We start from the raw sequence: 20,870 nt of genomic DNA, 5'->3' as shown, positions 1-20,870 counted from the left end.
CTGAAGCCTCCAAACATTTGCTGCTTCAAATGTGTTAATCCTAAAAAAAAGAAGGCAAGCAGGGGAATCAACACCTTCTAACTAAACAAGTGTGCTGTAATGAGGTGAAACAATGACACCATGTCTAAAACATTCCAACTGCTTTTCAGTGCTAGAATTTGATCCAAGTCATGTCTATCAGCCCAGCTCTGCTGAGACAGAGGACTAGGTAGAGGACACAGGCACCTCTTTGGAACTTAAGTGTCCTTAGAGGATTCTTTGGACTGAGGAACAGTGCAGATAACCTGATTGTGCTTAATTTACACTCTGGCTTCAACCTCTGAGCTGTGTATATGACCCAAGTGAGTGAGTACTGGTAAGGCAGTGACAACTGGATGCAGGCAGGTTGAGGTGGAAAGTGGAAGGCAAGAGGTTCTGTCCTGATGGCCAGGTGTAGAAGATAGCAGGAAAAGATCATGAGGAAAGAGAAAAACTAGGTAGAAAGGTCCTGGCCTAGCTTGTTCTTGAGGGCACAAATGGGAACTGTTAGTCTTTGCTTTTCCTCTTGACACCACCGTGCATATAATAACCACAGCTCAATAGCTAAGGATCATTTACTGCTGAAGAAGCACGAGACCTTCATTCAGCAGCAGCATTTTATTGCTAATCCGACCACAAAACTTCTGGCAAGTGGCTGAATTTTGTGAACTAAGAATGGTATCTGCAAGATAAATCAATAGCTGAATTAAACCTGACTGTCCAGAATGATCATAGAGCATGCAGCGTGTCATTGCCATTGTGGGCAGAACTGACGCTATTTCTGCAGTCGGAGGTGCTTGCAACCTTCACCAAACTGTTTGTACCTGTACTGATGGCGTGGGAGAGCACATGACAATCATCACCCCCTCGGCTCCCCACCCATATGCTCTGAAGGCCTTCTCTGCTTTGGCTTCGCTCCAAAGCGACGTTACCTTTCTCAACTGGGTAACGTCAAAAGCAAGAGCTCCTGCCCAGCATCAACCAGCACAAGCACTGGGGAATGGGTATGTCTGAATTCAGAGTGACCCTGTGCCCCAGGGGTCTCCAGCTCCCAGGTGTGTGGGGTGTCTCTGACACCCCTGTGTCTCTGCATAGGGTTGGGACCCACAGCCGGGCTTCACCCTGGATGTCAGTACAGTGCTGCTTCCCCTTTCCACACTGCAGCCTGCTGTTGTGCTGAAGTGTTTGGGGATTTTCATGCTCCCTGCAGGAAAGTGTTCCCCGAACAGATTGGCACACACAGCAGAGGCACCATGCTTGCCGTGGCGAGGACATGCTGTCTCTGAGCATTCACTGCCTCAACTGAACTGTGCCTCATCCTCAGGCCCTTCTGCAGCATTTCTCTTCTCAGTCGTGCAAACCCGCTGTAATTACCATTTCAATAGCCTGGATTTTCCTCTCTTTTCCCCCTCATTTTTCCTGTCCTTTTCCCCTTTTTCCTTTTTCCCCTTTTTCCTTTTTTCCCTTTTTCCTTTTTTCCCTTTTTCCTTTTTCCCTTTTTCCTTTTTTCCCTTTTTCCTTTTTCCCTTTTTCCTTTTTCCCCTTTTTTCCTTTTTTCCCTTTTTCCTTTTTTCCCTTTTTCCTCTTTTCCCTTTTTCCTCTTTCCCCTTTCCTTTTTCCCTTTTCCCTTTTCCCCCTTCCCTTTCCCCTTTTTCCATTTTTCCTTTTTCCTTTTCCCATTTCCCTTTTTCCTTTTCTCCTTTCCCTTTTCCTTTTTCCTTTCTCTTTTCGTCTTCCCTTTCCCCCCTTTTTTCCTTTTCTCCCCTTTTTTTCCTTTTCCCTTTTCCCCTTTCCCTCACCCTTTCCCCTTCCCCTGGCCTTTCTCTTCTTCCCTTTCCCCTTTGCCGCCCTCTCCCCCCGGGCCGCCCCGCGCCTCCCGCCCGCGGCCGGCGGAGGGAGCTGCGGCCGCACGGGCCGCCCGCGTCCCGCACCGAGCAGCGGCGGGGCGGAGCGGGGCGGCAGCGCCGCCTGTCACTTCCCCTTCCCTTCTCTTCCCCGCGCCGCGATCCGGCTCCGGGTCAGAGCCGCAGCGGCCGCCCCGCGGACCGCAGCACCGCCCGACGCCGCCGCCATGCCCCGGGGCTGCGCGCCCGCCCGCCCGCCGCCGTGAGTACCCGCCGCGCCGCTGTGCCTGGCTCGGCCTCGCCTCGCCGGCGTCCCCGTCCTCCGGCAGCTCAGGTGGTGCCCGCGGGTGTCCCCGCCGGTCCTCGGGGGTGTTGCCGCCGCCGGGCAGCTCCCGCGGTGTGTGCCCCCCTGCCCCGAGCTCGCCGGAGGAGGAGCGCGGCTCGTTGCTGCCCAGAGAGCAGACCCGGCGTGGGGCTCGGCTGGGGGGCGCGGGAGCGTGGCGGCACCGAAGAGGAGGGCTCCGAGGGCCGGGCGAGGCGCTCCCCCGCCGCCCGCCTCGCTCCCTCTCGCCGGTTTTGGCAGCGCCGGCGGAGCCCGGCCGCGCCGCCGCTCCCGCTGACGGTCGCGGCGCGTCTGGCGGGCGGGGGCAGCCGGGTTGGCGAGCGGCGGAACGCCGGCATCTCTGGCGCTGGGAGCGGGCGTGCGGCCGTCTGCTCCAGCCCTCGGGTTTGGATGAAGGGTCGCGGTCGCGCCGAGCCCGGGGCTTTGCAGCCAGCTCGGGGTTCGCCGCGGTTTTGTCTGGCTGTGGAAACGGTTCGTGCAGATAACGACAGCTCGGGCTTGAAACACAACCCGGCCTCCCCAAACTTTTCTGCTTCTCCCATCCTTGTGCTGGGGTTTTGGGTGCTGGTAACTTGCTGGATGCACCTGGGTTTGATTTTTCGTCCTTTCCGAAAAGCTGGGTGGTCTTCTAGTCTGCGAGCACCGGCCCCTCCTCACCTTCTCGCTGCCTTGCGGAGGAGGACTGGTGGTGCAGCGGTGCAGGTTTTCTCTGTCCCGGTGTGATGCTGATGGAGCAGCCGGAGCGTTTCACCAAGGGGAGCCGCAGTCTGTGGTTCAAAAAGTCGGAAAAGCATTTTAACGGAGATCCCTAGATGAGAGCCATCGATTTAAGCAGGGTTTTACTTATGTCTGCCAGATCTTCCATGAGCTAAGAGTGAAAAAGCCTTTCCCCTGTCTGTTTTCCTTCTAGCCTTGCAGCTTGTCTTTTAGTTAGGAATGGAATTATGGATGGATTGTGCTGGAAAAAGTAATTTTTAGCTCATAAATGAGGACTTTTCTGTATGATGAATTTATTCTGGAGCAAGGTGCAGAGTATATTTACATTACAGTAGCCGATCCAGAAGAGTTTTCCACATAGCCATTGTTCCACAGCAGCTATTTCAGACAATTTCTCCATGAAGAAAAGTCTGGAAAGTTATTGCTTGCTTTTGTGCTAGAATTTTTTGCATATCCCTCCCGCCACCGTTTTCTTCTGGACTTAGTTGATCTGATGACTCTGACCTTACAGCATTATTCTGTGCATTGAAGGATCAGGGCTGTATTTTTACTACTTTAGTCGTTTTTTAAAAAAAAAAAAAAAAAAAAAGAAAAGATGCCATTCATTCAGGCAGGACTTGTTTTTCTGGACTTACTGAAGTGGAAGAAAAAGTTTACCACCGAGAAAATGACACACCAGAGAGATGCACGCAAACATCCCAGCCTCGCTGTTTCCTTTGGTCTTCTGCTTGGCAGAAGGGTGAAGGTGCGTTGCTGTAATGTTACATCCTCCAGCGGCTGCCAACAGGGTCAGCACTCGCCCGGGCTCTCCGTTACCGTCTCCCTTTCCACGGAGATGCTAACGTTGCTGCTTAGGGCTGGAGGCGATGCTCAGATAGCGCTGGCTGCAGTCGCAAGGCAGGAAAAGTAGTTCACGCACCAGCTGGCAGAGGGGATGGGGTCTGCGTGGTCCAAAGGCGCAAACCCAAGTGAGCGCAGGTGACAGATCAGCTCAGAAACAGCCCAAGGTAGGTGGGGATGTGCAGAGTGGTAGCTACGGTTGGAGCTGCAGAGCTACTGATTTTATTATTTGTAATGACAGCAGGCTGTTCCCCCTTTGAGCATGGATTAAATTTCTTTGGGGTAAAGCCTCTCTCCCAGTACTGAGTGGCTGAGTCAGTTTTTAGATACATTCTCAACAAAGAGCAGCCTTTGTACGGCCTGTATTAGACTTCATTGCTGCACGGATGTGTCAGTCGAGAGGAAGAGATGCCGCAAGCATCCAGGGCTGCGGAAGAGGCCAATCGCTTTCCTATTTGAAATATGCCAAGTGTACTCAAGGAGCTGTATGTGGAAAGCAAGAAAGGGACATTTTAAAGGGCAGTACTGCCCTAAAGGTAATTAAGGCTCGTGCACTTATTTGGCAGGATACACTTTTTAGTTCATTGGAAGTGTTTGTGAGTAGCTGGTGTCTGCCAGGAGAGCTTTAAAAGCATCCTTCCTGTTCTCTGGATTTGTGGATCTGTGGTCTCCATCTGCAAGACAACGTGGATTTGGGGATTAGCAGATGGTGCCTTCGTGGTACCAATAATGGAGGCTTTTTGTATCACCTCTCTTTGCTTCATTAATGGTAGGATCTGTACAGTCTGTATGAACTTGAGGGCATTTCTCAGGTGTTAGAGGGGATTGCAGTGTTTTGGAAACTCAAATTGCCCCTCATGGTGCTGGTGGTCGTTTCTGGAGGGCTAGGTGTACAAGTTCCAAGTTACCCGTCATAGAAAAGAAGCCCTTGCTAACTCTGTATGTCTGTTTTGCTGCCGAGGCTTAGCAACACAAAATTCTTTGGAGCAGAATTTTTGCACATAGAATAACTGGTTTTGGCTTCCTGTAAAAAAAGTGTAAATATATTATATATGCCATATTGCAATAGCAGAAAATTCTGTGTGTTTGTTTCTTCTGCTGTGGAAAGTACGTGTGTGTGTATATATACATACGTGTATGTACAGCCTCAATCTTTTCAGCTTTTGATACAAAAATAGCAGCAAAATCTTTCCTTCCCTCAAGGCAAGCAATAACCTTCTCTGATTTTCAGAGGAGTCCCTGCTCTGCAGACAGAACTGATTTCTTCCTTCCCTGTCCCCAGCGTTACACTCCAAATGCTGCTGGGTCCCCCTGCCCTTCCCACACCGCCTGCCATGGCACCCCAGGAATTCACTTGCTATAGAGGAAATGGGACTTGTTGACCCTTCACCTGCAGAGACATACGGGCTGCCTAATCCTCACTGTCACCCTCTGCGTGGGCTGCTCAGATGTCCAGAGTGAGATGTTTCAGGCTCAACTGACCAAGTTCCTCTTTCGCAGGTGTTTGATCCACATGATTTGTACACCGGAGAACAGTTCTCCAAAGTCCTGAGTACATTAACAGCTGTAAATAAAGCTACTGAAGGTAAGAAAAAAGGTTTTTTTCTGTCGCCTTTTCAAATTCTGTCTTATATGTATGCTGGGGTTGGTGGGGTTTTTTTGTAATTCCTAGTTTATGATGATTTCTGTAGGCTTGGCAAATTTTGCTGCTAGCACCAATGCCTGATGCTGGATGGTGGGATCGACATTTCATGCTTCCGCCAACTCTGGGTTTAGAGGTAGTGTTCCAGGGTTGCTGTATGCACTTTGCAGAATTGATTATTATTACTTTACACCAAGGGACTTCTGCTCAGTTTTGACAGTATTAAGGGATCTCAAATTAGGTCATTGTAAAGGAGCCTCCATGTAAATGAGCATGCACCTCTTAAAATGCAAATATCAGATTTTAAATAGCACATTTTAAAGGCGAAGAGAAAAACAGATCCATCTGCACAATATCTTTACTGAATGTCAAAACAAACATCGTTGCCAGATGCTTAGTCAATTGTATTGATGTTTCTCTCTCTCCTCTCCCTGGGTCCGTGGAATAGGCTTCCGGATTTGGGAATCAAGCTGATGGCTTGCCCTGCCTCCCTGGGTGCAGGAGCAGGCTGCTGAAGGAACGCAAGTCAGCTCCTCTTGTTTCCATCCCAAATACGTAGCTGGTCCCCACAGGCTGCTTTAAACTGATATTCAGTCACTTAGGCTGTGAAAGGAGAAGTTCAATGGGGTGGACAATGACAGCGTGGTGCTCTGGGGAGGGCTGAGAGGACAAGGGTCTCTTTTCTGAGGTGATGAGGAAGCTGGAGCTGTATGGAGCTGGGAAGAGTGCAGGGTGGAAAGCATTTATGGCCCCTTACCATACAAACAGGTTTGCACAGAGTCCTGCACACTCACCAAAATACAGCACTGGGGGAAGAGTTCTGTTTCCTTGTTGCAGATTACATTTTAGGCAATTAAAATGAGAAAAATTCAAAACCCAAACCCATGATTTTCCCAGTTTTCTGTTGGCTTACTGCGTTTTGCCTAGTTTTGGTGTATGGTGATTTTCTCGCTATGGTTGTTTTGCTTCTCTTTCAACTGAGTTTTTGCTTATGGGTTCTCTTCTGCTAGTACAGAGGCTGCTCAGGTGTTCAGTGAAACAACCTCATTTCTGGGACTGGATCCTCTCCTCCCTTTTTCCTCTTTTCTGTTCTGATGCAAAGTTTTATAAAATCATATATATGTAAAATATATACTATAGTTATACATTATATAAACTATTGTATACATTATCATGTATATATTATAGAAACAGCAACATATATATTATAACAACATAATAGTGTATAATGTATAATAATATATATGTGTAATAATAATAGTATATATATGTACACACACACACGCACGTGTGTGTATGTGTGTATGAGTGTATAATGCTGCTCTGAAGAAGTAAGGCTGCTTTTCTGCAGCCAGTACTCAGTCCTGCCGCCAGCTCACTCCCTGGAAGTCAGTGAATGGTAATTCAGCCTCAGAACATCTCCCTACAGCCTCTTACAGCTCCATTAAATGACAGCACCCATGACCCCATGTAGAAAGCTCTTGCGGTTCAATATGATGGGGGATATAAAATGCAGGTTACCTAGACCGGGAGCAACCTTTGCAAATACTGTCATTATGATGGAATTAGCTTCATTATTCTGAAAGCAAAAAGAGTGAGAAAATTTCCTGCCTGTGTGCTTGCCCATCCCGTCGCTGGACCAGAGGGCTGTGATGGGTTGTGTGCCTATGAGGCAGCAAGGCCATGGTGCAGTTGTCACAGCAGTCCCCTTATTTACAGCCCCAGCTCTATTCTTGCAGCCACCTGTGTCCCTGCTCACCCCTGCAGTCACTGGGTGAAGCTTGGGACGTGGCTTTGCTGGGGAATAGTTTTTATCACATGTTACTGATGGGGCTATAGGAAAGCTGGGATCCTCTTGGTTTCATGGCAAACATCTGTTTGAACATATGCTTTCTCTGTTTAAATGTTAAAAAGCGCAATGCCTGTGATATAATCAGCTGCTCAGACAGAGCGCACCCTTGAGAAAAGTACAGGGTAAAATAAATACATGTCTAAAACGTTTGCTTTTTGGTGGCTTGGCCACATTCCTGAGAAGCGAGAGCCTGTGTCCTACAAACTGCCACTGCAGATGGTCTGGTTTGTCCATCTCGCCAGAGGCCAAGGGCTGTATGGAGCATCAGGACAAGCCTGGTACTGGCTACTGCAGTTCCTCCTATGGCCTGGGCTCTGGCATCCCTGCACATCCCAACACCCGCAGAGTTGCTGCATCCCGACACCCTTATTGGAGGCAGAGGGAAGTAGGTGACAGCTTAGGAAATGCTGTGGGAATGTGTTTCTGAGCATCCATTTGACGTCCAAATCCTCGCGTCATCATGGATCTTGTTATGCAAATAACTAGAGGCATCGTTTGTAGCAGATAAACTCAGAGTTCAGCAGCTGTCCATCAAATAATAGCAATACAGAGCTTGATGCTTTTATCTGAAAGAGAGGGCAGGGGAGGAAAACCAGCTGTGCTGGATCAGGCAAGGCTCATCTGCCAAAAATAGTGTAGGAATGTGAGCAGAAAACCCAGCTATTTTAACTGTAGTTTAAGCAACATATGGCAGCAGTGTTCCATGCTGGACCAGGCATAAAATAGGATGCTGTCATGATGCAATATAAATGATACGCTTCCCTGCCAAACTGTCAAAGTCAGTTTTACATTTGTTTCTAGGTTGCTGCAGATATTTTTAAAAGCTTTGGAAGATTGGGAGGGGCAGGGAGAAGCATAAAATCTACAGTAACCAAGTCATTTCCGTGGGACTGTTGCTGATGGCTTGAATAAGTGGAGAAGTCTGGACTCGCGGTTAACGCCCTCCCTTTTTAGAAGGAAGAACATCTCACGCTGGCAGCCGGCCACCCCTCCTGGCCTGTGAGTTGCCAGGAGCAGCTGAAACTGCTCCTGCTTAAATATCAGGGTGCTTCAAAGGAAAAAAAATGCTCTCTGTTTGAAAAGTGGGGTTTCCATGCAGAGGGGTTTTGCTGTTGCTGCAGCCCAAGGAGCTGGGAATTCACCATGCGATTCTCAGGCAGTTGTGTAACAAGCAGGACAAGAGAGAAAACTGACTCACTGACAGCACACGAGTTCTACCGTGAATGTTGTCCACCACTGGAGCAGGGACTGGGCAGACCGTTGTGTGGGTATGGTATGGTTGGGGTTTGTAAGGCAGCAGCACTTGGAAGTCATAGTCACAGACCTGGTCCCCATTGTGCAAGGCGCTGGAGACAAAGCAAGTCTATTCTCTAAGAGCTCACAGTTGCTCCAGGTCCTGTCTAAGGATGAGGTATTTTCCTCTTAAAACAAAAACCCTCAAGGGGGAGTAAAAGCCCAGCTGAGTTCCTGTAACTCCCACCAAACTTCCCCTTTGGAATGATTTTTCCATGTTGACATTCGGACTGGAGGAGAATGGGGGAACAGCAGCCTTAGAGTTTGTGTTTTGTGATTCCTGCGTGCATTTGGTGGCTTGATCACCCTCTCCTCTTGCAGCATTTTCAAAGAACTCTAAATGTTATCCAGGGGACTTGCACACCCAGCAAAGTGATGCCTGCAGACTGCTCTTCTCTGTCCTCCTTTTGAGGCCCATGGGCATGCTAGATCCACACCACAGGTGGAAAACAACAGCTCTGGGATACAGAAATGTTCTTAAATGTGAAAATAAGTCACAAGGCAAATCTGAAAAGATAATGTCTGCCAGTGCTTCATTTGAGCACCATGACACATAGAAGGGAGGTGATCTGAGTGTCGTCCTACGGTGTGGTATGAGGTACAGTAGCAAAGAAGTACTGGGAATTACTAGGTGGCTCGAATCCCATGTTTTTACCACTCTACAGCATCCAAGCAGGATCCTGGGTGGATCATCTTGGTGATGAGGCTACTGACTCAATCTCAGCACAGCGCAGTTGTGACCAGGAAACTTTTTACCCTCTGGCAAATTTTTTGATATCAATATAGAAACAAATCACTAATCATGAAAAACAGATCTGTATCAGAGCAGCAGCATTATCTCCAGCATCAGGCAGATGGTGTGAGGAGCAAGCCCAGAGACTAGTTTGCAAAATGGTGAGCTTTGAGCGTGTGAAGGAGACAACTCCAAGAGCTGCTGGGATGGTCTGAGCATTTCCGTGGGCTGTCCATCTCCTGGGGGTGACACTCCTGACCTTCCTCATTGCGATCTGAATCCCTCTCTCACATGGTAATGGCAACGGTCCACGAACAGTAATCAAAATTGTGCCTGGCCTCGTTCAGCTGTATAATGAACCCAGAAGGACTTATCTAAATAGAGGAGCGATTGTGTTGACCAGCTGTTCAGCATTCTTCCCCACTCAGCGGGGAAGCCCACGATGCAGCTGCAGAGGTGACCTAAGAGCACTCACTTGTGAGCTAAACTTTGAAACACCTTCAACAGTGCTTATTTGGATCCCAGAAACATTCCCAGTTGGGCAGCATTGGGCTGAGTAGTATTCTGGTTTTTTACAATTTAAGGGGTATTTAAAAAAAAATACTGTGACTGGATGTGTGGCTGCAGAGCCAGCATAACCTAGGAGTGCCTCGGGATGTAATTCAACTTCTTCCATCATGGAAGGGGTTAACCCAGCCCAGCAAAACCATCCTCACTGTTGACTAGGACTGCCCACACTGGAGATGCAGTGCACTTGCTATCTTGCTCTGATAGATGCTCTTTCAACTGTTGTGCCCTGTTCTTGTTTTCTTTACGGACTTTACTCTTTGCTTTGCTCTGATTCAGAGGGATGGTGGACAGTTGGGTAAAACTCAGATGTTGTTTTTGCCTCACCAGATCAGCTGTCAAAAGGGCCATGTTCACATCTATTGTCTCTTAGCTCTGCGGCTGGAGGTCCCCACGCTGACTCCAACAGCACAGCTTCACAATCAGCGAGGGTGTTAAGGAGACAGTCCAAGCCTGTGGTATCCTTTATTTAACATCTCATCAAGGGGTTCGTGGCTGCGGGGGTAGAGGGGTATGAGTGGTACCCCTGGGTCGAGCATGCCAGAGGGGCTTGTTCTCCCTGATCTCCATCATGGCTTTGCTGCCCCAGCTGGAGAGAGTCTCGTGGCTTCTCCAAACTGTGCTGCTCCTCTCTGGGACATGAGGAGAGTGATTCTTATCTGCCGTCCATTACACTGTGAAACTAAATTAATGCTTGGGAGGGACCTTGTGGTCCTCTGGCAGGAGTGGTTACACAAAAGCAAGACATTATTGCTTGTTATAAAGAGCAATACTGAAAAAACAGCTGTCACAACAAAGAACAATGGCTTGTCCTAGTGGCTTCTGCCTTTTTGGACTATTTACTGATGTTTTTCCATGTTTCTTTCCTTAGGAGATGACCGAGAATGGCAGTCATCAGCTGGTGGTAAAGGCCAGGTTCAATTTTAAGCAGACCAATGAGGATGAACTCTCTGTTAACAAAGGAGACATTATTTATGTCACCCGGGTTGAAGAAGGGGGCTGGTGGGAAGGGACCTTGAATGGAAAAACAGGCTGGTTCCCAAGCAACTACGTCAGAGAAATCAAATCTGCCGGTAAGCAAATTGCTTTCAAGGACTGATTGAACGACAGCGGTATAATCCTTGTGCCTCTGGGAAACTGCTGCTATTTATTGAGGACTGTTGTGTCCTTATAGCAGCAGGGCTAATGGAAGGATGAGTGAGGCCGGAAGGGTAAAGCCTAGTCTTTCGCATGAGTTGTTTGAGAGCTGCTTCACCCTCTTCCCCAGCGCATCCTGCCTTTCTATCACTCCCCCAAGCCCCAGCAGCACAGGAGCGGGGATGTTGCCAGAGGATGAGGCTGGAGATGGCTGTGTGGATCCCCTTTGTCCTGAGGAACTGCCAGGTCGATCTGAGCACAGAATTAGCTTTTTGTTAAGAGACCTCGGTTAAGCAATGTGTTTGCGTTTGATCCTGCCGTTTGTGGCAGTGGTGGAATGTATGCTCACAGTCACAGTGAGGAAACTAACAAAAACTATATGGCCACAGGGAATGGTCCCCTGGTTTTGTCCATAGTGATGGCTGATTTCACATAGTACATTTTCCCCCAGATGCATCTTCTGGTGCGATATGGAGAAAGGAAGAGGGAGGGGAAGATCCATCTGATGACATCTGCCTTTATGGAGCTTTGTCTTGAGTGTCCTTAACATTTTCTGCAATGTGATTTTAACCAGATGTGGGGTGGTGATGACATGAAGCATGCCGCTGGCGAACTGCCCTGTAGTGTACATATCCGTTCAAGCAGCTCACCCCATTGTGCTTCCAAGGCCATTGTGTGACAGTAATCTTGTTTATTTACAAAATCCAACTTTAATTCCTTAATGTGCTTTGAGGGCTTACCCTAGACAGAGACCTGTTATGTGCTCCGTGCTGGTTTTATGGCTCAGGACCAGCCCTTGTCTCAAACACTGTGAGACGTCAGCCGTGGTCTGCAGTGTGGCTGCAAAATGTACGACCCCTGTTGGACATCCTTGCTCCCACACTTGCAAGCAAAAGCAAAGGAGGAAAGAATAAAATTAATGAGAGAGTGCTCAGAATTAGGCCAGTTTTTATTTAATTCTAAGTGAAAAAATCATTGTTAGGATATTTCATCTCCCACTGTTTCCCTCGGGGGAATGATGTCTGAGCTGGAGCAGGACGTTACAGCAGAGATTGAAGGCTTGTCTGGCACAACCCAGGAATCACTGATTAAGTCAGTGAGTGGAGAAGAGAAATGTTTTAAAAAAAAAGGAGAGCAAACTTCAGCCCTATGGGGAGAATCAGATGGGAGCTGCATGAAATAACGGCACCTCAATGAAGCAGAGGACAAGTCTGTCATTGATCCTGATGTATGAGCCCATCAGATTTTTTTATCTGCAGAGCTACCTCCAGCACCTGTTTCATAGAGGAGTCAGGTTCATTACCCTGATCTCTTCTTGCTCAGGACATGTGGCAGTATTGCAAATGATGGATGCAGGGACCATCAGCTAACCCTCTCCTGCCCCAGGACCACTGCCTGGGAGTTGTAGTCCAGCGGGGAGCCCTTGCTGCAAGCCAGCAGGAGCTGCTTTCCTTGCCTCCAAAGTGAGAGACTTGTTGCTCTAAATGGAGTTACTTGTTTTTTCAGCAGTGTCTGTACCTCCACTGTGTCCTAAGCATGCCCTTTGGGTGGAAATAACTAGCTGTGTGGAGCAAAGCTCCTCCGAGTCTTTAAATGAGGCACAGAGCTCTCGGCTGGAAGTGACAGGAAACTCTACAAGGGCAATAATTAGACAATACATCAAGCTGCGGTTTCCAGGGGCTAAATTTATCAATTTCAAGCTTCTCCCCTGCTATCAGTGTGAAAGTAATTGCCTTCTGTGAGTGATTACCAGGAGAAAGGAGAGACTGGCTGCTCTACACAGCACAGAAGCATTTCAGTATGAGGTGTGCAGCATGGCCAGGGCCAGTGGCGCACCCTTGAGCTGCTGACCTGTCCCAGTCCAGAGGGGTAATGGTGCTGCTGCAGTGCCAGGAGAGCTGGCAAAGCTGTGCTGCTGGAAGGGAATGGGCTTCTTTAGGGAAGGAAAATGGAGCAGGGACTTGTGCATGTGTTTGTGTGCATCTCTGTACCGTGCTGGAGGCATCCGCGGGGATTTAGCAAATGCAGAAGAAGATGAGAATTGACTTTCAGGTTTGTGTGAGCTTTTTATTCAAATCTACCTTCATTCAGAGAAGGATTTTGCATCACAAATGACTGCAGGGGTCGGAGTTCAGCATATTGGTGTTGGCTTCAAGTGCCTTGTGAATCACCTGGAACAAATCACTGTATCCAGCATTTCTGATAGACACCCAGTTTTAAAACCCAAATTTTGTGGGCCGAGTGAAGCCACACTGTAGCTCCAAACAGTGCCAGACACTGGGCTGTTGCCAGGGATCTCAGCGCAAACCTGTAAGTTAGTTGGCAGAGGCTGTGCAGTGCTTCTGGTGCGACTCGCTTGGCTGCCTTCAGAGTCATGCATGCCTTCGGTTTGCTCCTAGTTTTTCTGAAGCAGGTAAACAAACCTGCAATTGAAATTTTGTGTTTGCAGGGATGGAGTTTTGTTTGCTGGACATGATGCGGCAATAGCTTTGCCTGCTGGAATAATCAGAGCTGTGCACTGTAATTTATTGATGTATTTTTTTGTACAGATAAACCACTCTCTCCCAAAGCATTAAAAGGACTTGAAAGCACTCAGCTGACAAAGAATTATTACCCTGTGGTAAGTTTTAAAGTGCTGATCATACATTTTAATAAGTAGCATATTATTAATCTTCTCAACTGGCTCTTTCCTTTAGAAATCATTGAAGCAATTTGCAAAATTTGGGATATGACTGTGTTTAAATGCAGCTGTTGCTATTTCCTTGATTCGGGGCTGTCGAGACAATAAACCACAAATGGAAGTTGCTGCAATATGTCAGAAAGAGAGTCTCAAAGTAGGCGACTGAGCTAATAAGCAGAGGTGGCAGTTTTGAGATCAATTTTGGGGAAATAAGGCACGATGTCTCTGGTCCAGTCCTTGCCATTGACTTCAGGCTATCTCCTGTTGATGAAGACGGGGAGATAATATCATGGTGTGAAGCAAGCCAAATTAGGGCTCTCATCCGTGATCACTTTCTTGGGTTTGGCTGGAGATGTTACAGCCCAAGCTGCCTACCCTGTGCCTCTGCCAGAAGCTGCAGCCCTGGGAAAAGGGGCAGCCACCGCAGCTCACAGCCTGGCGTGTTAACTGGGCTTGGCTTTCGCACAGGTCAGCCTTCCAGGCTATGAGCTGTGGCTGCAGAAGGGGTGAAGAAACATCACCTCCTCTACTGTCTTGCTACTGGAGTGGCGAGGTCTGGCAAAGGGGGGCAGGTACCTTCGTGCTGTGTCCAGGCTAGAGCGAACCCTGTGGTGTAAAAGAGTGAAAACGCCTGCATGTGAACATCCCTGGCTCTTGGTGCCAGAGGTGAAACGTGCTCATCAGCACGTCTAAATATATTTCAAGCAAAGCAAAGCAGAAATAGTATGTCCAGAGAGCTGGGAACCAGCTCCACTCTCTCCAAAGCTCATTCAGACTGAGAAACTTGAGTGCTAACTGGGAGCGTGCAGGCAGTGGGTTTGCCTACCCTGCTGCCGGAGACGAATTGGCTGCTGAGATGGATTAGCAGGACCAAACCCAACACAGCACATCCTTGAAGTGGCAAGTGAGCTGGCTTGAGCTGCTGCAAGAGCCGTCCTTGGTCTGGCCACTGTTGCATCAAATTATTGCCTGCCTTCGTGCAAACAGTGCTCCCAGGATGCATGCACAAATCATTTGTTTGCATACCTTGGCAGCCAGTTACGCATGCAGGGTTAGGCATGAGCCTCTCGGGGGTCAAATACTAAACTCAGGTCTGAACTGACATTGTCTTCATGCTTTGCCAGAGAAGAAGGAGCAGACCTTAACACCTGCTTTCCAGGCCTCCCCCTCATTTGCAAAGTAAAATCCCCAAATTGGACCCCCCAGGGCTTTCCTGATCGTTCTGGGTTCTGCATTAACAAATGTAATTTGTGGACTTAAAATACGCTTCCATGCTTTTCCACACTTGGAAGCTGATGTCATGTTCCTTTGACTGGTCGCTAGTACAAAGATCTACTCAGTGCTCTGTCTCTCACCCTAGGTGTTGCAAAATATTCTGGAAACAGAACGAGATTATGCGAAGGAACTACAGTCACTTCTGGGAACTTACTTAAGACCCCTCCAGTCTTATGATAAGTAAGATATAAGGGCATCTGAGGTGGACAGAACCCTGTGAAATCAACCATAGTTCCTTACTTTCCTGCTTTTGAATGTTTAGGGACTTTCACTGCTCTTCTTGTAAAGCCTCACAGCTTCTCTGTGAACCAGAAAAAAAGCCTATGTTGTACAGGTTTCTGCTCTTTCCCGTTCCTCAGTGATCGTGCAGGCATTGGGCCGTGTTAGAGATGGGCATTTCCATGTGGTAGAGGGCTGGCTGTTACAACCCATGTGCAAGCTCTTATGTGGCTCTCCCAGCATGCATGTTTGCTGGCACTATGCCTTGCATGGCTTCTTCCCCATGTAATTTGCCTTGTTGTGACTTCTCAGCCCCAAGTGGCATCTCCTAGTCATCTCTTCATTTCACGCACAACGACACGTATTCTGTGGGGTTAGATTGCCTCTTGCTAAATCTAAACTGCTGCTGAGCAAGAAATGACTCCCCTGTCTCCCTGTCTGCGCATCCATTGGCATTAAGTACATCCAAGCTCGAGAAGAGCATGCTGCCATCGCTTATGGCCTGAGCAGCGCTGGGGCAAGTGGGGGACTTTGTCAGGGCTTACCTGTGGAAATAAGCCAATGTGTTCTCTGTCTGTGCTGGCCACTCTGGTGGAGAGGCAGTAGACATCATCCTTTCCTTACCTAGGCAACGACAGGCAGTGCGCTGGTGACTTATCAGCAGATTTCACCCTGCATAAAAGACCCGGTGCAGTTAACTTCATCTCCTGCTTATTGCTTCAGCTTTACAGTCATTTCTTCCAAAGAGTGCCATCTCGGTGACTCTGTCCATGCCACTGCCTTTGGGGCCAGGGTCCCTCCGGCTGAGCATGCTGCAGGAGAACCAGGCAGCCTCAGGGCATCATGGGTGGAGGGCACATGTTTAGACATCATCCAGCCCGGAGAGATGGGAGAGTGGTGTCTTAAGGCCTTTGTATTTAAATTTCTCCTAATTTCCCCAAATCTTCGTGTGGGATATATTCAGCTGTGAAAATTTCTTGTGCTCTCAGCCTTGTGGGTGGCAAATGGCTTAAATGAGGGTGGTATGAGGGTGACTGAGGATGGCTCTGAGGGTGACCGAAGCAGGCACGTTAGCTTTGGCTAGGAAAAATCCAACCTTGCTCAAGGAACAAAGCAACCCCAACCTGAGAGACTGCTCTGTAGGACCCTCATCTCGTAGGGAAACCCACAGCATGAATCCCTGAAGACAAAGCTCTCTCTGTGTCTGTGCACACACCTCTCTCCCCACCCCTGGCTGAAATCCCGTCTGTCTGTGTCTGTTAGACAGCTAAACATCTGAGAAGATTAGTGTGATTAAAATCCAATTAAGATAATCCCTGACAGCAGACATCTTCTCCGGGGACTGTGGTCTGTAGCTTGCAGATCATGGATTTTGTGTTTTCCCATGTTTGATGGTGTATCTGGGGAAGGAGAAATTCTTGGGTCTTTTTGGAAGGACCACTTACAAATACCATGGGGGTGCTCCTAAGAGCAACATCTCTTTGATGATAATTGGCAATTTGACTCTCTTAGGCTCAGCGCCGTGGACATTGCGTCATTGCTGGGAAATGTGGAAGAAATCTCTGCATTTCAGCAAACACTGAACCAAGCCTTGGAAGAAGTTGCAAAGTAAGCTCATGCCGTAGCACTGAGGTTGTTAAGCTATTAAACTGCAGCTAAAAATAATAGAAAGACATGTTCATTAATGTTCCTCCTGGCTGCTGTCTTAGGCTTGTTAAATACAGAAGAAAATAACAGGATTGAAGAAAGGCAGCAGGTAGTGCTTTGGCAGGAGGGAAGGTAGAAGAAACTGACATTTCTACTGTTAAGGCAACTGCTGAATGAGAGTGTCACTAGACCTGACATGAAAGCGTACCTAGACCAAAGATGCAGGTGCATGCAGGGTAGGAGATCTGGCAGGCATGAAGATGGGTATTGCCAGAAAGCAAAGAGCAAATTATTAGAAGTGATAATTTCCTGCAGGGAGGCTGGCAGACATGTTCATCCTTAGCCCAGCCTCTTCTTTGGAGGCCTGAAAAGAGATGGGGAAAACACTGAATATTGGAAATACATTCAGGCTGTGGCTTCTCTTTCTCCATCTCCTCTCTCATATTCATGGACAGCCCAGACAGTGGGACCACCCCTGCATTGCACTCAGTTCTTTCGAGCACATCCTCATCAGGGGCAGTGGGCTACAGCATCCCAGCTGCAGCTCTGCTGGTGGGACGGCACAGGCTGTGTCACACCTTGTCCCAGGCTGATAACAGGTTGTGATACTCACTGTCTGCACCACATAAATCTAGACCCATCTGAGGACCTCCTGCTTCCTCCTTCCCAAGTGGCAGGCATGGGTATTTTGCTTGGTGCCACAGTTAAGTGGTGACCTGGAAATGTCCCCGTGCAGCAGGTGGTTCCTGGGCAGATACCGGAGATCAAGAGGCTTAATGTTGTGGCTGGTGTGTTGGTGTCCGTAGGCTCCCTGAGAACCAGCAGCGCGTGGGAGGCTGTTTCATGAACCTGATGCCCCAGTTCCGCTCCCTGTACCTGACGTACTGTGCTAACCACCCGTCAGCAGTCAACGTCCTCACGCAACACAGGTGAGTGATGGAGGAGATTCAGACTGAAATCCCTCCTTTAAAAAGTTACTTTTATTATTAATACTTGGCCTGTCCTGGCTTTTTGACCTGTATTTTAACAATAGAGCAAGGGGATAACATGGGATCCTGCTGCTGGGAAAACTGCTGGGGCTTTGGGCTCTTCAGCACAGCCTCTCAACTCCAGTGTGGAGACAACTCACACTGCTTGCATTCAGAGCTGTTCTCACAGGTCCTGTCTGCACATACAGGACTCTTACCTTGGGTACAACAGAGGCAACCTCAGCCCCTGCAGTAGCATCTCCTATGGTTGTCTCTTGCTAAAGGACCCAGATGCCATTGCAGACCCACTGCTCACACACGTGCAGGTGGGAGTACGCTCCCCATAGCCCTGTGGTGTGGGGCACTTCATTGCATGGTCATCAAGTCACCTGGAGTTACACAATTTATTAATTAAGCTGCTGTTCAACCAAGTGGTTGATTTGCAGGGTCATTGATAGATTGCAGTAATAACATCATGTCCCACTTGCGTAGACACTTGAATTTGTGTAATGTCATGCTAACGACCATCGCAAGCCAAAAGGCTACAGCTGTGTCATCCTGATGCAGTTTAGCTGTCCTCCCTGCAGTGATGAGAAAGCCAGGACCCTGGCCATACTGTTGAAGTCTTCCCAGTCTGTAATGGGAACTCACAATATATTTGCTTACCTGATGAAATCCAGCTTTAATTCAGCCTAACAAAAAGCCTTGCTCATGTAAATGACTCATTCATGTAGTTCCTCAGTCTGACCCCTTTTCTGAAATGAACCAAAGAGTCAGCTTTGGCAAATGTGCTGACACACACAAGCCATGTTTTCCAGAGTGATGTATGCGCTAGCACCTGCGTCACGGCTCCCAGCAGGGTCCCAGAGCATTGCTGCAGCATCTTCCAGCACAGCACCAGCCTCTGCAGCCCACACTGTCCTCCAGACACCTGGCCCTGTGCCACCTCACTGTGCGGGGGGACCAGCTGCCGGCACCAATGTACCTCAGAGGTTGTGCACACCAACACCCACCACCATGCAGCATCCTGCCCTGTGTCCCTGGGGAGAAGGGTCTTGCTTGGCTGGAAGCTCACAGCTCCCTGCGTGCCCTGCCAGGGTTGTGGCAGGGGGTGCTCAGAGGGGAGGCTGGGCTGCCTTTAAAAAGGCGCAGCTCGGAGCAAAGCCCCGGCCATCAGGAGAGTGTGGGAGGCAGCAAAACACAGTCCTCAGCCCTCCTTCTTGTTGTTGTTGTCTCTATTTATAGTGATGAGCTGGAGAAGTTCATGGAGAGCCAGGGTGCAGCCAACCCAGGCATTCTCATCTTAACCACGAGCCTCAGCAAACCCTTCCTGAGGCTGGATAAATATGTGACACTGCTGCAGGAGTTGGAGCGGCACATGGAGGTAGGTGGGATGTGGGGATGCTGGGCAGGCTGTGCCTCTTGATGCTGCAAGAGGCACCTCTGCCCATTGGTATTTGATTACCACATTGCTAAAAGTACTTACCACCCCTCCAAGGAGGTGTCCCACCTCTGTGGGGTTGTCCAACTTTGAGATTAAAAGTGGGAAAACAGTGGAGGAGTCTGGGGGACATTGTGGGAAGCATTGCCAGCTCTTCACCCCAGCCCTTCCTCAAAGATGGGCCATTTCCAGCCCAAGTAAAAGCAGAGTTCAGGGTCAGGCTACAGCTGGTATTTATTTGCACAGCGGATAATAAATCAGTGTTTTTATTACCATTTTGTAAGATTCCTATCCCTTGCTGCTTGCTCCTGCAGCTCGGAGGCACATCCCTACCCCTTGCCCGAGGCTTGTGCTCCTGCGTGGAGGCAGAGCCGCAGGGACAGACATGGGTCTGGCAGCTGGTGCAGACATGGGAGTGGAGGAGTGAGTGCCTGGGAGCAGGGAGAGCAGTGAAGGGGGACAGAGACTTCATCGGTGAGTGGCAGATCTGCTTTGGGATATTTCTCCCTGCGGGGACTGTAGAGATCTGCCGCTGGAGCTCTGCCACTGGTCTGCTGCTGCACTCCAGCTGCGGGGATGCAAACCTCAGGGGTGGTACAAGGAGATGAAGAAAACAGAAGTAACAGTCTGTTTTTAACCCGGTTTGCTTTTCCCTCTTCCAGTATTAATTACCAGTTAATATCTCAACACACTTAGCCATGATCATTCAAACCCACATCCCAGACAGAGGATTAAAACCTCTGTGCTTGAGCCAGGGTTTTTTCTGCATAGTTGAGGGCATAAGAGCCTGCACTGTAGGCATACTACAGATCTGACCTGTCCTGCCCTCACCTGGCTTAGCTGAGCTGCAGGGACTGAGCTGAGCTTGGCTGCAGTCACCATGCCCTTACAGAGACAGCATGCTCTTTGCGGGATGCTGCGTGGGGGTCAGCAGTGGATTTGGGGACACACACATCACCTATTTCTCTTAGTTTCTAAGCTGAGTGTGGGGGTTTTGTTGCATGAATCAGTAGGGTTGAGGTTTAAGCTGCGATGCCGTGGGAAGAGCATGGATATATGCAATATAGATGTATGCGGTGTGGATATATGACATACCATAACATTCCCTGCACTGCTACGCAGCTGGAGATGAGGCAGGTATGTTCGAAGCCCTCATCCCAGATTCAGAGGTGAGCGATCCCAGGCAGCCTCTGACAGCCACGGGGACAGCTCCATCAAAACCTAGACGCCTTAGGATTTGCTTGGCATGAGGACTGGATGGTAAAGAGCTTATGATATAGGGCCCTAGATCCAGGAGAAGGTGGTAGGAGAATACTAGCATGCACCTGCAGTCAGAGATAAGGGGCAGCATCCTGCTTTCCCCTCCCTGGCCCAAGAGCTCTCTGCTCAGATGTGCCCTCCCTTAAACCTGGAGATGGAGCTCCTATTGATGCTCGTGGAAATGGCACCCTTAATGGGGCAATGGCTGGAATACCATGCATGCCAATGGAAATTTCCTTCCTGAAGGTGAAACTAGGAATCCACCCTGCACCTCTGCCTGTTTTGATTGATTTTCTTTCCAAGCCAAGTTGTTCAAGTAAAATCATGTCTGCTTTTGCTCTGGCCAGTTTACACTCACTAAATTGGTATCAATGTGTTGCATAGCTGCTTTAAA

General features: G+C 48.9%; 1 protein-coding gene across 3 annotated transcripts in view; it reads left to right on the top strand.

Moving 5' to 3' along the window:
* Nucleotides 1–20,870, top strand: part of ARHGEF6 (Rac/Cdc42 guanine nucleotide exchange factor 6) — a 41,064-nt gene that overhangs the window by 4,381 nt on the left and 15,813 nt on the right. Inside the window, exons 3-11 of one of the 3 annotated variants that reach the window (XM_086470373.1) lie at nt 5,263–5,347; nt 5,964–5,966; nt 10,180–10,307; nt 10,721–10,922; nt 13,536–13,606; nt 15,027–15,121; nt 16,673–16,768; nt 17,614–17,736; nt 19,021–19,159. In XM_086470373.1, coding sequence (XP_086326499.1) covers nt 5,263–5,347; nt 5,964–5,966; nt 10,180–10,307; nt 10,721–10,922; nt 13,536–13,606; nt 15,027–15,121; nt 16,673–16,768; nt 17,614–17,736; nt 19,021–19,159 — 942 coding nt within the window. The remainder of the gene's footprint in view (nt 1–5,262; nt 5,348–5,963; nt 5,967–10,179; nt 10,308–10,720; nt 10,923–13,535; nt 13,607–15,026; nt 15,122–16,672; nt 16,769–17,613; nt 17,737–19,020; nt 19,160–20,870) is intronic. The other 2 variants (XM_086470374.1, XM_086470372.1) reach the window with 2 other exon arrangements.

Source organism: Leptosomus discolor, chromosome 9, assembly GCF_034619465.1.
Source record: "Leptosomus discolor isolate bLepDis1 chromosome 9, bLepDis1.hap2, whole genome shotgun sequence".
In the NCBI taxonomy this organism is placed as follows: domain Eukaryota; kingdom Metazoa; phylum Chordata; class Aves; order Leptosomiformes; family Leptosomidae; genus Leptosomus; species Leptosomus discolor.
Note: the sequence above shows the minus strand (reverse complement) of the source record. Positions and strands in the feature narration are given on the sequence as shown.